At 40.4% G+C, this 16,946-nt stretch overlaps 1 protein-coding gene across 1 annotated transcript in view; it reads right to left on the bottom strand.

Annotated features, from left to right (window-relative positions):
- The window catches only part of LOC118928253 (relaxin receptor 2), a 77,105-nt gene that overhangs the window by 42,508 nt on the left and 17,651 nt on the right, over window positions 1-16,946 (bottom strand). The window contains 4 exon segments of the mRNA XM_057491718.1: window positions 5,377-5,448; window positions 6,228-6,333; window positions 8,905-8,982; window positions 11,214-11,360. Of these exon segments, the coding sequence (XP_057347701.1) occupies window positions 5,377-5,448; window positions 6,228-6,333; window positions 8,905-8,982; window positions 11,214-11,360 (403 nt within the window).

Below are 16,946 nucleotides of genomic sequence, written 5' to 3'. Positions count from 1 at the left end.
AGCATATAGGTTTTCATAGTATTCTCCAATAATTCTTTGCATTTCCGTGGGGTCCGTCGTGATTTTTCCTTTCTCGTTTCTGATACTGTTGATTTGTGTTGACTCTCTTTTCTTCTTAATAAGTCTGGCTAGAGGCTTATCTATTTTGTTTATTTTCTCGAAGAACCAGCTCTTGGTTTCATTGATTTTTGCTATTGTTTTATTCTTCTCAATTTTATTTATTTCTTCTCTGATCTTTATTATGTCCCTCCTTCTGCTGACCTTAGGCTTCATCTGTTCTTCTTTTTCCAATTTCGATAATTGTGACATTAGACCATTCATTTGGGATTGCTCTTCCTTTTTTAAATATGCTTGGATTGCTATATACTTTCCTCTTAAGACTGCTTTTGCTGTGTCCCACAGAAGTTGGGGCTTAGTGTTGTTGTTGTCATTTGTTTCCATATATTGCTGGATTTCCATTTTGATTTGGTCATTGATCCATTGATTATTTAGGAGCGTGTTGTTAAGCCTCCATGTGTTCGTGAGCCTCTTTGCTTTCTTTGTACAGTTTATTTCTAGTTTTATGCCTTTGTGGTCTGAAAAGTTGGTTGGTAGGATTTCAATCTTTTGGAATTTTCTGAGGCTCTTTTTGTGGCCTAGTATGTGGTCTATTCTGGAGAATGTTCCATGTGCACTTGAGAAGAATGTATATCCCGCTGCTTTTGGATGTAGAGTTCTATAGATGTCTATTAGGTCCATCTGCTCTACTGTGTTGTTCAGTGCTTCCGTGTCCTTACTTATTTTCTGCCCAGTGGATCTATCCTTTGGGGTGAGTGGTGTGTTGAAGTCTCCTAGAATGAATGCATTGCAGTCTATATCCCCCTTTAGTTCTGTTAGTATTTGTTTCACATATGTTGGTGCTCCTGTGTTGGGTGCATATATATTTAGAATGGTTATATCCTCTTGTTTGACTGAGCCCTTTATCATTATGTAGTGTCCTTCTTTATCTCTTGTTACTTTCTTTGTTTTGAAGTCTATTTTGTCTGATATTAGTACTGCAACCCCTGCTTTCTTCTCACTGTTGTTTGCTTGAAATATGTTTTTCCATCCCTTGACTTTTAGTCTGTACATGTCTTTGGGTTTGAGGTGAGTTTCTTGTAAGCAGCATATAGATGGGTCTTGCTTTTTTATCCATTCTGTTACTCTGTGTCTTTTGATTGGTGCATTCAACCCATTAGCATTTAGGGTGACTATTGAAAGATATGTACTTATTGCCATTGCAGGCTTTAAATTCGTGGTTACCAAAGGTTCAAGGTTAGCCTCTTTAGTATCTTACTGCCTAACTTAGCTCGCTTATTGAGCTGTTATATACATTGTCTGGAGATTCTTTTCTTCTCTCCCTTCTTGTTCCTCCTCCTCGATTCTTCATATGTTGGGTGTTTTGTGCTGTGCTCTTTCTAGGAGTGCTCCCATCTAGAGCAGTCCCTGTAAGATGTTCTGTAGAGGTGGTTTGTGGAAAGCAAATTCCCTCAGCTTTTGTTTGTCTGGGAATTGTTTAATCCCACCGTCATATTTGAATGATAGTCGTGCTGGATACAGTATCCTTGGTTCAAGGCCCTTCTGTTTCATTGTATTAAATATATCATGCCATTCTCTTCTGGCCTGTAGGGTTTCTGTTGAGAAATCTGACGTTAGCCTGATGGGTTTCCCTTTATAGGTGACCTTTTTCTCTCTAGCTGCCTTTAACACTCTTTCCTTGTCCTTGATCTTTGCCATTTTAATTATTATGTGTCTTGGTGTTGCCCTTCTTGGATCCTTTCTGTTGGGGGTTCTGTGTATTTCCGTGGTCTGTTTGATTACTTCCTCCCCCAGTGTGGGGAAGTTTTCAGCAATTATTTCTTCTAAGATACTTTCCATCTCTTTGCCTCTCTCTTCTTCTTCTGGGACCCCTATAATACGGATATTGCTCCTTTTAGATTGGTCACACAGTTCTCTTAATATTGTTTCATTCCTGGAGATCCTTTTGTCTCTCTCTATGTCAGCTTCCATGCGTTCCTGTTCTCTGATTTCAATTCCATCAATGGCCTCTTGCATTCTATCCATTCTGCTTATAAACCCTTCCAGAGTTTGTTTCATTTCTGCGATCTCCTTTCTGGCATCTGTGATCTCTTTCCGGACTTCATCCCATTTTTCTTGCGTATTTCTCTGCATCTCTGTCAGCATGTTTATGATTCTTATTTTGAATTCTTTTTCAGGAAGACTGGTTAGGTCTGTCTCCTTCTCTGGTGTTGTCTCTGTGATCTTTGTCTGCCTGTAGCTTTGCCTTTTCATGGTGATAGGAATAGTCTGCAGAACTGGGACGAGTGACGGCTGGAAGGACTTCCTTTCTTGTTGGTTTGTGGCCCTCCTCTCCTGGGAGAACAGCGGCCTCTAGTGGCTTGTGCTGCGCAGCTGCGCGCAGACAGGGTTTCTGCTTCCTGCCCGGCTGCTATGGAGTTAATCTCCGCTGTTGCTGTGGGCGTGGCCTGGCTCGGGCAGCTACTCCAAAATGGTGGAGTCGCGTTGGAGCAGGAGCTGCTGGGAGGCTATTTATCTCCGTAAGGGGCCTCCCTGCTCCCTGCAGCCCAGGGGTTAGGGTGCCCAGAGACCCCGGATTCCCTACCTCTGGATTAAGTGACCCGCCCTGCCCCTTTAAGACTTCCAAAAAGCACCCGCCAAAACAAAACAACGACCACAAAAAAAAACAAGAAAAAAAATTTTTTTAATTAAAAAAAAAAAAAAAAAATTTTTAATTAAAAAAAAAAAAGGTGGTCGTTCGTTTTTCTTTATTCTCCGGTGCCAGCCTCAGGCCTCTGCTCACCGGTCTTTCTGCCCTGTTTCCCTAATATTGGGGTCCCTGTCCCTTTAAGACTTCCAAAAAGCGCTCGCCAAAACAAAGCAGCAAAAAAGCAAAAAAAAAAATGGTCGCGAGCTTTTCTTATGTCCTCTGGCGCCCAGCCTCCAGTGCCCGCTCACTGTTCTTGCTGCCCTGTTTTCCCAGTATCGAGCGCCCTGCACTCTGGCCCGGATGGCGGGGGCTGGGTGCTCGGCAGTCCTGGGCTGCGTCTCCCTCCCGCTCTGCCTGCTCTTCTCCCGCCGGGAGCTGGGGGGAGGGGCGCTCGGCTCCCGCGGGGCCGGGGCTTGTATCTTACCCCCTTCGCGAGGCGCTGGGTTCTCTCAGGTGTGGATGTGGTCTGGATATTGTCCTGTGTCCTCTGGTCTTTATTCTAGGAAGGGTTGTCTTTGTTATATTTTCATAGATATATGTTGTTTTGGGAGGAGATTTCCGCTGCTCTACTCACGCCGCCATCTTCCGCCCCACCCCTACTCTTTTTAACTAGGAAAAACTGGGGCCTGAATTAGTGAAATTAGTGATTCCATATTCTTCCATTGAGTGGAACAGCAGATACTGTGAGAGATAAATACAGACATAGCACAAGGCTTTGGGTCAGCAGTCTGGGAAAGCACTTGGCCTGAGAAGTCTAATTTTAATGCTCCTTTGCTTGGTCTTCAGTTGATCTTTCTGCCCCCCCCCCAGAAGATGGTTCTCCCCAAACTAGAGGGTAAAAAAGTGTGTAGAAGGAGGTGTGGTCTGTGTGTTGAAGAGCAGTATGTGTTGGTAGAAGATTCAATTAGATGCTAGAACAATTTCTTTCCATTTCTATGTTTCTGGTTATTTTGAAATAAACACTGCATTAGGCATCCGAAGACAGGCTCTAATTCTAGCTTTTCCACTAACTAGTTGTAGATCTTAGGTCACTCATTTAACCATTGCAGACTTTAATTACCAAATGAATAATGAAAAGATTTAATTAGAGATTCATAAAACTTCTATGACTCCAGGCAATAGAATTTAAACAGGTGCTCTAAACTGTGAATCTTTTTCCTTTTTTCTGCTAGTGCTCCTTTGTTTGTCCTCCCTTGAGCATAAGTCAGGCAGTGCAAGGACAATATTGATTCACAGAATGAGTATGTTGTGATCTTAAGAATTCCCAGTAAGATTAGAAGCAGTGTGTCCTCTAGAGGAATCTGGAAACCCGGAGCTAATGCACAGCTACTCCCATGTGACAATGACATTGTGACCACATTTCCAGGATGGAGAAGAAGGTCCTGGCTGCAGATGAAATTCACACAGGCTATAATCAAACCCAGGCATGGTTATCTACGTTCACATAAAATTCTACTTCACTAATGGACCCACGCCAATGACTTCCTTTCTGTACGAGGGATTCTGGACCTGGATTCATGAACAGCACAGAGCTGTCGGTGGGATCTGAAACCAAACATGTTTGTCCAGTATCAGCAAAGGATCAGAATTTTTTCATTCCTGGTTTTGACATATTCCACATTTCTAAAACTCCTCCTCTGTGCCGAATGTTGATGGATAAAATAACAAGCTGATGACCCTGCCAAGGGGCCTTACAGCGTAACTTTGCTCATTTTTAAATGTACTCTAATGACCATCTTGGCAAGTATAGAAACTTGATCTCTCCTTTATCCCAGAGTGACTGGGCATAGAGGGACTGACACACAGTAGTCAAACTCATAAAAGTCTGAATGATCTCATTTTCTTTACTCAAATGGGAACTATCTTATTCCTCAAATAAGAATGTTTCCCAAATATGTTAGTATGAGTAATTTGGAAAGTGAATGTAGTTGTCATAAAGTTGCTTGGTGAGCTGGCAATCAAAGCAAGGACTCTATCAAGAGACAGTTATGTAAGTTGTGACAATTCCCAGTCCATCCCTGTCCTCCCACAGAGGCTGTCTCTCGGTCATATACCCCCGACCCTGGCTTGCTTTCTAGGATGATATTGGCAACATTTTGACACTTTGTTCGTTACTGATGACCATTTTTTCACTGCTGACTGCACCCGATTTATTAACATTTTATTTCCTCAGATATACTCTTATCCCTGATTTCACTCAGATTGTGTTTTTGCTCCTATTGGGAGACAGCCTGTAGCCTGTCATGTGTTTTAAATGATCTGATCATTCTTGCCTATGCTAACATTTTTCTTTGAAGTTAAAAAGTGCATCTAATGTCTCTGAATCTGCAATGTCTGTTTCCAAATATCTTGGAGAAAAGCATTCAACTATGTGTTTTCTTATTAAAATGCCTGTTCTCAACTCTTAACTCTGTAAAAATAGCTTAAATCAAAATTAGCTCAGCTATGTTATGAAATGGAAAGATACTACTTTTCAATGCTTTCTTTTCTAATCTTCACTATATTTAGAAAAATTAATTTAATGATAAAGGTAATCAACATTATATTTCATTTTACTTTCGGATCAAAAACATCTTAAACAAAACATCACAAGGATTTCCCCCTAAAAAACACTATTAATAGCTACTTACATCTTTTTAAGTTCTGTGTATTTGATGAAAACTTTATCTGGAAGACTATGAATTTTGTTTTTCTTAAGAGACCTAAAATAACATGTAAAGCAGACTTCATTATGGTTGTTATGACCAACCAAACTCTTCCTTAGAAACTGTGCTTGAGAAGAAAATATCTGGTGATGTTTCAAGCTACTTAACACACACTTGAAAAAAAACAAAGTAACTTAAAACTTTATCATGGCAGAAGAAAAAGCTTAGGAAGCACAATTAGAGCAGTTGGCAAACACTTAGCAAGTCTAGTCAGCTAGTTAATAGTCTGGAATGTCTACAGTGATTTAACTTTTTTACTCTACTTTACAAAACCAAAAAGTCCACAAATCCTAACCAACTCACGCATGCCCAAATTATGACATGACTGAAATTCCTGAGGCTCTCAAAAGGTTTTTTCACAGCATCGAAAAACTCACAGGATGATGACATAGCTAGTTTCATAGCTCTTATATCTCTGCAGTCTTGGCCACCATTAAAAATGAGATCAAATATGTGAGTATTCTTTTTGAGTTTTATTTTTAGTTGTACAGATCTGGCATTTTCCTAATAATACATACATCAGAAAGCAATTAAAAATTAGAACTCCAGACATCTGTGAACTAAAGCATAACCTGGCTAATTCAACATACAGTGTTGAAAATGTTTTTTCCCTGGAGAAGGACTGGAATTCTCTAATGGCTGGTGGTCTTAAAAGCAGGCACTGTTATTTTGCCAATATACAAGTAGCATAAAACAACAAAGACACGTTGGATCGGGTTACAAGGCTTTCATATGACTTTAGGGGTAAATAGCATGAGGATTTGACATCTACTCACAGTAAGGTGGCATGGCTGGAAATCACGGGCACGAACTTTAAGCCAGCATCCACGCATTCCAGCTCAGTTTCTTTGCAGTCACAATGCTGTGGAAACTGGTCTAGAACTACCGGCAAAAACAGTGAGATTTCACTAGGGAAAATATACTTTGCTTTAATTATGACTTTGTCTCTAAGAACTGATGTTGTTCTCTTTTCATTGAATGTATATAACATTTATGTCTTGTTAAAAGGACTAATAATTCAGCCCTATGATAAAAACAAGTCAGAATCCTTTCCTAGTCAAATATAGGCTGATGTGGTGTTCATCTCAGTTGTAGCTTCCAGGGGTCATTTCACACACATATAATAAGTGATTAGAAAGAAGCCACAGAAAAATTTAAATATCAGAAAATCATCTAGTAAAGTAAGATTAAGTTTTCCTCAACGAAGAATGTTACTATAATTGCGTGTATCTCTATGGTATAATCTTTAAACTTGAATGGGTACAATTGAGGCAATTTGATTTAATTGAATGGCACAAAGAGGTTGCTCAATAAATACTGTTGATTTAAATTCAGTTCAGTTCTTTTACCATTTTCAAACCTCTCAGAGCTGTGAGAAGTCGCAGGTTTTACCATAGACACCATTGCACTTTATTAAAATAAAAAGTCAGATACCCTGTCATTTGGGTTCTTGTTTTTCCTGGCTAGGAAGTTAAAGTAGGTCGTACAAGTTGTAGAGAAGCTGTAAAGTTGAGAAAACCTTAGATCCAGCTATCTGAAGCATTCAGAAGAAATAAGATTTCAAAATTTACTCTGAAGAAACTTACATAATTATAGAAATAATGGCATATAAAGGTGTGAAGAATCTGTGGAGAAACCAGGCCAAGTCACTCTGTGGGACAGTCCCTTTGTGTGTATGTGTTTGTGTGTGTGTGCATGTGTGTGTGTTTGGCAGAGAGAATGACCAGGGTATACTAATGGAGCATTTGATTTTGTCTCTGATTCTATTGGTATTTGCTTTGAAGGCACTAAGAAAAATGAGAATTATTTTCAAATTTTAACTTTTTTAATTTGTTGAAATCTGATTATAAATTAAAAAATTAACTTTTTTAATTTGTTGAAATCTGATTTTTTAATTTGTTGAAATCTGTTGAATCAAGTTGCTCTGCTTCTTCTAGATCAGTTTTAAACTTTATTTTAAAAGTTAACTTCACTGAATTTTAGTAAATTCAACACACTTATTTTGAATACCTGCTCAATTCAAAAGATGCATTTTAGCATACAAAGTTTTGGGAAATAGTCAATGTTGTTTATAGGTTTATGCTAGGTAGCTCGGCTTCCTAAAGATAAGTTCAAAATGTTTACTTCAACATATATTGGCATTGAAAATAGTGTTATTAGATTAAAACCCTGGGGTCGCAGACTTCTATTTACTGATAAATAGATGTTCTCTAGGGGCAAAATTGTCCCAGGGAGAAAACCACCATCCTAACCCATTCTCTACAATTCTGGTGGAGGGATCGTTTTCACATATATTTCTTATCATGTGCTTCTCCTCTTCATTGAAAGAAAATAAGCACACAACTTGGGAGGCTGCCCATTGTGTACAGCAGTGATAGCCACATGGGACATGTGTAAGGTGTCAGGAAGAGAATATTAGAACTTTCAGTTCTGTCTGTTTTTAATTTTCTTAATTTCTAAATTTATACATGATATACTTGTGAATAAGTCTTTAATAAGTGGTAATTATAAACTAGTATTATAAAGTATGTAAGCTATTGTCAATGCAGTATTTAATAATATATACATGATGTACATATATTATATGTACTTACTAATGTGTATATATAATCATATATGTACCTACATAACTGTGTCTATATTCACAGTATACATATATAATACATGCATATACATAGACATATTTCTATGTCCAGCATGGAAGCCAATCTCCAAAGTGTGTACCCAGAACCCCTAAGGAGCTGGCCCCTCTCTGGGTTCATGTCCTTCACCTTGTGCACTCAGAACCATTGCCAAAGGCATCGGGAACTGTGCTCTTTACCTTCCCATTCCAGCACTTTCGTGGCCTTGCTTTCCTGCTCATCCTGTTACCTCCTACCCTTCCCTCCATCCAAGGATTTCGAAGTCCATCTCACTATCATCTTTTCTGTGGACCTTTCCCCACTCCCAGCAGGGCCATCATTTCTACCAGTGGGCGTCCACGTTGCCTGTGCAAACATCATTCTTCCAATTTAGCATTAATAGTGTATCCTTCCTGCCTCTGTAAGGATTTGTCTTTCTTACTGCAATGTGAACTATGTATTTGTGGGCTGGGACCACATCTTACGGTAGTCTCAGTGTCTGATGTAGGGGCTGGAAAGCAGTTGGTGCTCAATATCTTTACTGAAGAAAATAATTAGAGGGAATAAGATCTTTATTATTTGTCACAATCATTCAATGCCTATATATTCTTGCAATGATAGGCTAATGCATAAAATGATCATGAATTGAGGATGTCTTTTTCTTCTTTCTTTTCAGCCTATGGGCAAACAACAGATCAGTTGACCCTTGAAATACGCTGAACTGAAAGTGAAATTCTACAGGGAATTTCTCACACTACCCATATAAATCCATAAGCCACAAACCGTGTTGCTTGCAAAGCTGATACTGAGTCTTTGAACCAATACCACTTACAGCACTCCTGTGTCAATGTCACATTATTAGCATTTCCATGGACTGTGCCAAATATAGTTGCCCATCCACTCGTATCTCCTGTGAAATGGTTATGAATATGTGTCAGTTATTCTATAAACCAAATATCAAACTACAAAGCAAAAGTATAAAAATTTGATAATGAAATCAATTAAAAATTTGTTTAAGTATTAACAACATCAATGGTAAGGGACAAAGAGCTAGGTAAACATTTGGAGTTTTCCCCTTTTTTTCAGTTACAAATATTTCAAATGTATTTATCTTGAAATATATAATGGAAATCAGTAATTATTTTACATACATGTATCCATCTTGGAAACTGTCACCTATTTCTATGCTGACATTTTAAATGCTTGATCTTAATTTTGAGTTCCTCAGAATAATACAATATAATCTGAATTCTGTTTTGTCAAATGCATATGCATTACATATTACATTGATAGATGTAATGAGTTCTGATAAAAGTCATGTCTCCTCGCAATGGGGCCATCAGGTGAGAAATTGGGGATCAACAGAGGTGAGGCTTACAACCTCACCCCCTCTGTTTTGAGAGAAATCTTCTGTATCCATGGATGTTTTGTTGCCCTTGTCTAGCTTGAATTAATACTTAGTCTACAGGCACACACCTGATCATCTACGTTTGCCCTCTTACAGCACTAAATCATGTTTTCTACCTTTATCTTGCATCAACCTACCACTTCAGCATTTTATTAAAATAATAATAATAATAATAATAATAATAATAATAATAATGGAGAAATGTGGGATTCACATATAAATTAAGTATAAAAATCAAACAAATAATCATATTTGACCTGATTCTTTGTAGTTCATGATATGTGATCAAAACCAAAAGTTTCTGTGATATGACTGCCCTTGCACTGTTCACCATGTAAGAACCTATTCACTATGTAAGAATTTGTTCACCATGTAAGAACTTGTTCGTTATGCTTCAGAAGATTGGAGACTGTTGAGAATTAGGCTTGGGGTTGATTAATGATTGTGCATTGAGTCCCCTATACAGAATTTTATTGTTGTTAACAGCCATTTGATCAATAAATATGGGAGATGCCCTCTCAAAAACAAAAAAAGATAAACATTTTGGGACCACTTAAAAAAAAATTTTACATGTCAAAAAAATAAAAGTCATCTTTCCTGATCTTTTTAATAAAGCAAAAATGAAATTCCTTTTCATGAAGGCTATCCATTCCTGTTGAAAGAAATAATGTTTTCTTAATTTGTCAGAAGATATGATTTTGCTTATTTGCCAAGGTTCTTTTTCTTTTTTTGCAATAAAATCATATTCATTTTAAAAAGGAGGCATCATTTGCAGTATCATTACTTTAGCATATGCTCTTAAAAAGGTACACATTATATGTATGATAGCAAAGTCCACACAGACAGAAAAGTAAGTTTAAAATGTTGTACACAGGTGCCTTTGAGCCCTGTCATCTTTAATTAATTTCTGTCTTATAATACTTTCAATGGTGTTTTAAATGATTCTATTTGATGCCTTTGTAGGAATTATCTAATTTGCATTCAGAATATCCTAATGAGGCAGATAAGCCTGCAGAATCTCTGATCCCCGTGCAGTGAGGAGGAAAGGAAAGGAGCTTGAGTGACTTGCCCACGGGCATCCGGAGGGCTGCCCCCCATCACCGTTTGAGCACCTGCGATGGACTTCATTGTTTTAGGCTCTGCGACAGCAAAACAAATAAGGCACAAATAAACTCTTCTCGAGGACTCTATGTCTAGTGAGATTAGTATGTGAAAAGACAAGAAGGTCCTTAGTACATCACAGCAGATACACTAGGATGCTGTGGCCACAGACCGAGTGCTCATCCTAGACTGATGGGGAGCTTCCGGGTCAGGGCACATGGCCAAGCAAGCCAGCCTCTCCTTGAGGAGGGGACACCTGGTCAATGAATTCATTCTCAGGGTGGGATTAGGATATTCTTGCAACTGAACCATATTAGTAATCCTTAAGAAGGTAGCCATAGGAAGCCATTTAAAACCAAAATCTGGGAATCCAAGGAGATTTGAAAATACAACTTCAATTTTTATAAAATATTTTTAATTTTACAATACTGTATTTTATACATGTTGTCATTCTGTATTTTATAATATATTTTATAATACCGTATTTCTGATTTAAGCAACCTCTAAGAAAATTCAGGTCATCACGACAAATCAATCAGGGATCAATTACTTGTGTTCCCTATAGAAGAGCAGATCCGCCCCGCTGCCGGGTGACCATTACTGTTCCGTGTGCAGGTATCAGGCGGACTCACCGCAGTTGCCCTCGTCAGCCCCGTTCCCGCAGTCGTTCACGCCGTCGCAGTGGAAAGCCCGGGGCAGGCACTTGGTCAGATTCCCGCAGGGGAAATATCCTTTTGGGCACAAAGGAGTGACTGTACCACCTTCAGTCAGTACAAAATCTAAGTGAAAGGGGACCAAAATCTCATGTAATAGCAAGAAAGTTCTAATATGGCCGAGCTCCTGTCATGGTGCCCCATTCATGTCACTTCCCCAGGATCCCTCTGGGTTGAATCTGTCTCCCGTTACTCTCAGTGCACAATTTCTTTGAATTCTTAATTAGAACATTCTACCCAATCACCATCATGAACCCAACACCAGCCATACCAGCAATGGAGTCAAGGCCCATTTTGACTCCACTTGATGAAGGCAATAGTAACAAAACCCAAGCTACTGCGCTACTTTTGTATGAAGTCAAAGCTAGCAGAACCCAACAGAGGGATTTGCTTACTCATTAGTCCTTTACAAGGATTTGAGGTGACGTATAATAAAAGATGCATAGGCAAAAGGACGGCTGAAGCGTGAATCAGGAGTGCAGAACCACATCTGAATAAGGAGAGAGAATAGTAATAACATCTGACACTTGTTGAGTTTACTGTGTGCCACGCCTTTGCACAATGGTTATCTCAGCTATTCCTTCATCCATGTCTGGGTGACACTGTCTTTTATGTTTCAGGAGTAAGGAGGTCGAATGCCGTCACCCATCTGGAAAGTGACATACAGCTGGTTTAAATCACCCCCGTCCCCAATCCCAGAGACCCACTCTTAACCATTCTGCTCTGAGGACATCGACTGAGTCAGGAACCTACATTTCAAGGAGCATATGTCCTCTATGAGTACAAACTGGGAACAGTCTCTGTGTGGAGAACATAAGAGAAGAGAAGAGTTGAACAACTGCTGGGTTGAATGAAGGAATGCGGTAAGGAAATATAACTAGCTCTGAGAAAATGCCCTGCTCTGTGGATAGGATGACCAAAACATGCCAGGCATTTAGATGTAAGAGACAGTCTTTCAATTTTGTAACAGTACTTTCCAGAAAATAAAGAGGTATGTTCTTTGTAAATAGTAAAATTGTGGAAGTCACATAGTTTTAAAAAAGGGGGACAACATGAAATGTCACAGAAGCTGATTTAAAGAGACTGTAGACTCAGGCATGTCTACAGGTCATTATGAGTAATTGAAGGAAGAGAGGGCTGTTGGCAAAGTGTTCCTAACCATGCCCCTGAGTCATGGCCAGAAATTTCCTTGAGTCAATGGTAAGATGTTTGTTAATACAGCGGAAGGATGGAGAATAAACCTTCGTGGAGCACCATCTACTTTGCACTGGGTGTACCCTAATTATCTCACTTAATCTTAATATCAATTTTGTGTGGTTGGTGTTATTACTTCCATGGAAAGATGACAAAGCAAAGCCTGAGAACATGATGGCACTTCTGACTCTGGTTCTTGGGGAAATGTCCTTGTTACATCTGGGTCCTTAAAGAAAATGCTGACTTGGAGTGGTCTGCTCCCCCACCAGGCAGGCCACCAGGCTTTCCTAAAGATAGTGGAGCCTGCTGGCCCTTGTTGTCTAGCAAATAATGCCCTTTATCACAAGGCAGGAGTTTGATATAGGCACTAAAGACATGTCTGAGCTACACGTGCATGTTAAGCTTTTAGTGATTTCATTAGAGAGGAAGAGTAGATGATCTCATTATTTGAGCTTTAGACCTTTAGTCATGATGACCCACAAAATCCCATAAATGCAAAGACGGGGAGTGTGGCCCTCTCCTGGGGACAGTCAATGTGACAGTGACACTGTTCCCCAGAGGCTGATGCATCTGCTAGGCCTTTCCTGAGAAGGGATGTGGCCTATGCTTTCTACCCACTGGATTTTTGTTCTTACAAAAGCAAAAAACTTTTTCTCTGCTTCTAAGGCAGTGACAGATGAATGATTTACTACCAGCAACTAGGCACTGGAGACCAGTCAGGTGTGACCATTTTAAGGACCCTCAGCTGCATGCCTGTGGGGTTTGGCTTGTGAAGCCTATTCACCCAGCAAGAAGCATACTGAGTCTTAGATTTTTAAATCTCTTAATTTCTTCTGTGTAAAGATTTCTGTAGAGGGCAGAGTCATAAAAACTCGTATTCCTTCTATGTTTGGAACATGAATGAATGAGAATCAATACATCTCAGTGCAACAGTTTTGGAATTTTTTAAAGAGTGTTACTCACAGTTAGAAATAAGTTTTGTATCACAAATAAACAAGCTCGCTCATGCACACCACTGAAAACAATTTCTTCAAATACTCCTTGCCTTTTACTATGTGGGACGTGCTCTGATCATTGCTCTTCTGACTCAGTTGAAAAGGACTCATAAGCCACTATGTTGATCTGTGACCCACTATTCAAAAATGTACCTCAGTGAAGTACTCTGGACATTATCAGACCTGCCTGGAGTAGAACTCGCTCTGCCACTCACTAGTGGTGTGACTTTGAGCAAGATACTTGATCTCTAAACTTTTGTTTTCTCATATTTAAAATACAGTAATGATAATATCTTCCATATGGGTGTGTTTCAGGAGCTGGCCACGCTAAGGCCTGTGAAGTGCTGGAGACTGCCGGGCCCTCAGTTAGCCTTGTCATACAGGCAATTTCAGCACAACTAAAAAAAGAGGACTTCAGGAAGGTCTGGTGCAGAGGGAGGCTTGCTGTGCCTTAGCATTTCACCATGTTTTGTGACTTCTATGAAAAAATAATAGGAGCTGTAATAAAGCTTCCCCAACTTCTCCACGTTTTTCTCTCTTAACTGCCCTAGGACATTACAGCTTCTGTTTTAAGAAGCCTCAACTCTCTTTTGAAAATTAATGGGGGTCTGTTAATGACAAATAAACAATGAAAATGTCCTCATAAACTTCTAATAATTATACTTTCTTAACTACCCAGAAGAACTGCTCAAACATTTGATTAAAGACAATTTTGCAATAGAAGGCTGAGGCCTTATAAGGCATTTTGAAGACAGTCTTTTGTGTTCCCTTATGAGATTTACCATGAAGATAACCTTGAGTTCTCTGAGGGCTAGACCCAAGTAATGCCCATCTCCCAGCGACAGACTCACTTAGGGGGAAACAAACATTCAACTGTCAGATGAGAGGGATCAAGGTAGTTTCTTTTTCTGTGTTAAAAACTGGGTCACATCTAGAAAGGATGGGTGAGGGAAGGGCGGAGAAAGACCAGCCAAACGCAAACAGTTTGTCCATTGCGTTTCTCATAATTCCCCATTTTCACCCCAGAATGGCATTTTCCTGAAGACATCTTAAGGTAGAAATTTTATATGAATTGAAAGTAAATAAATGAAATCTGTACCCTACCCCTTGCCCTCTGCATCCTAAATCCTCATCCTGTAACTTAGGGCCTGGTACGTGGTGCTCAATAAATTTTTAAATTAATGAATGAATTAATGGGTCCTTTAGGAATAAAAGAGGAATTGAAGGAAGAGGCCCTTACAAAATTTAAACCTCCAAAAGTTTCAGGCTTACATTTTTATTCTGATTATAAAATATTGTTTAGTCTTCTGTTTATTCCATTTATCATTCTGTTCTGTCATACAATTAAAAAGATAATTAAGAATCCCTGCTGTATTTGGCACATAATGAAAAAGAATGAATAGACACCTGTGGAGGGTATATTCTGCAGTCTATTCTTCCTGCCATCTGTGGGAATGGAAAAAGTGAGCTTTTATGGAAAGTTGGGGCTTATAAAAATGGAGGATGCCTGCATTAAAGCTATGCTGAGAGCTTCCACAGCAATTTCTGTGGGGCCCCTGCCGAACACACAGCTGAGGGGAGGTGTGAGCACCGGAGGAAGTCGCTCAGGAATAGTCTCTCTTCTTCTGTCTTAGGGTCAATATTCTGGACATGTCTGTGCAAAGGGGCTTAAAATGACTCTTTGATAGCTTTTTGAAGCCTGCTGGACTGCTGCTCAAGGACGTTTCTTTCTTTCCTGCCCACCAACATCTTCCTTGCGTGATTGGGAAACAACAGGTGAGAACGACCTTTTAGGTTCTCAGTTTAAGAATTCAAGGAGATGTACACGTCCTTCTTTTCTTTCTCTGATTCTCTGCCAGGGCTAGTCCTGCTTACAGCAGGCCAAAGCCTTTCCCCCTCAGCCTGCTGTTCTGGCCAGGTCTTTCTCCTCAGTGAGGCCAGAGATGACGACCCTGTGGCCCCAGGAATGCGGGGACCACAGAGGGTCCAGGCCAGGGAGGCCATTTCCCAGAGTGCACCACTCCTAGTGAAGTTCGGTCTTGTTCAGACGCAGATGAAAACCCTCTGCCACGGACGCCAGAGAGCCAGCCACTCTTGAAATAGCAGCACCAGGGAAACCACTCATTTAGCATCAAGAAAATGTTTACCGAATGCCCTCTAGGTGCTACGTCAAGGGTCAGACAGCATCCATTCCCAGCTGGGGCTCAGGATCTCTACGAGGGGCAGCCACACAATTCAGCGCAGCCCCCACGAGAAGCAAAGACGATCCAGCTCATTCGAGTCCACCCACTGCAGAACCCCCACTTCGGGGACGGGTCTGTGCCTCACTGAAGGCCCACCGTGGTGGGGCAGACGATTCACTGTTTGGGTGAAGGAAACCAGTAAAGTCTTGCTAAGAAAGCTTTTATGTGACGGTGAGTGGAGAGGAATTGGCCTCTTGCGTGTTGTTTCCTCAGCTTAGAAATATTATGCGTTTATGCTACCGTTTGCCCTGACAGGACTGCGTGGCCACATCAGTCAGTAAGTACAGGATTCAGACCCCATTTCATGCACACTTTTACCCCACCTCCTTTCCATTTCAAGGATGCCTGCCTTCGCGGAAGGTCACCGAGACCCATTTCTGTCATGTTTTTCAGGACAAACGAAATGCCTGTGTATTTCCCTCAGGCTTCTACTCACAGATTTTCTCAGAAAACAGTCATCCCGTCTCCCTCTTCAGATATTGTCTGATGTTTGGACAAACTGATTTACAGTAATGATACATACCTATGTGGAATAAAGTATGGGCTGGATACATGTTGACTGATAGTTGAAAACAGGTGAATTTCAAATTGTCAATATCATTCTCACCAGGGGTAGATTGCAGCCCCATGTCTCCCCTAGGCTGGTGTATTTATGTGGATCACACACAGGATGTCGAGGCCTTTGTGGGGTTTTAGGTGTATAAGGGCACAAGGAACACTTGTCTCCCCAAACGATCTCTTTTACTGACCAGGAAACTTTATACACTTCACCTTGAGAGATGCTTTCTTTTAGCTGAAAGCTTGCCTTTTAGTCTTCGAACACCTGTCTTGTTCTCCTTGAGTTTGAGAGACTACGTTCTTCCTACAAGCTGCCTGAGCATAATGAACTCGGACAATAACACTGTGGTGTTGAAGGTTAGGTGGATGTGAGGAGGGTGTCTGCAGGGGCAGGGTGCAGCCTGATGGGAAACGTGGGGAGGACAGAAGGGGACAGCTTGTGCTCTTTGCCTCTCCCTTGATCCCTCTCGGATTCGTTGACTGCCCCGTCCCAAGGGACTTTCACTGGCTATTGTTCAATTTGGTGGTCATTCTCCCCAATTCTAGTCACATTGGATTACAGATTTATATGCATCCCAGACTTCGGTGGACCTGGCACCCGCATGGGACCCCTACACACTGATTTACTTGTGCTGAGACGTGAAGACGGCTGGAGTTCTGGA

The sequence above is a fragment of the Manis pentadactyla genome, chromosome 2 (assembly GCF_030020395.1).
Source record: "Manis pentadactyla isolate mManPen7 chromosome 2, mManPen7.hap1, whole genome shotgun sequence".
In the NCBI taxonomy this organism is placed as follows: Eukaryota; Metazoa; Chordata; class Mammalia; order Pholidota; family Manidae; genus Manis; species Manis pentadactyla.
The sequence above is the reverse complement of the archived record's forward strand: the minus strand, read 5'-3'. Positions and strand labels throughout refer to the sequence as shown.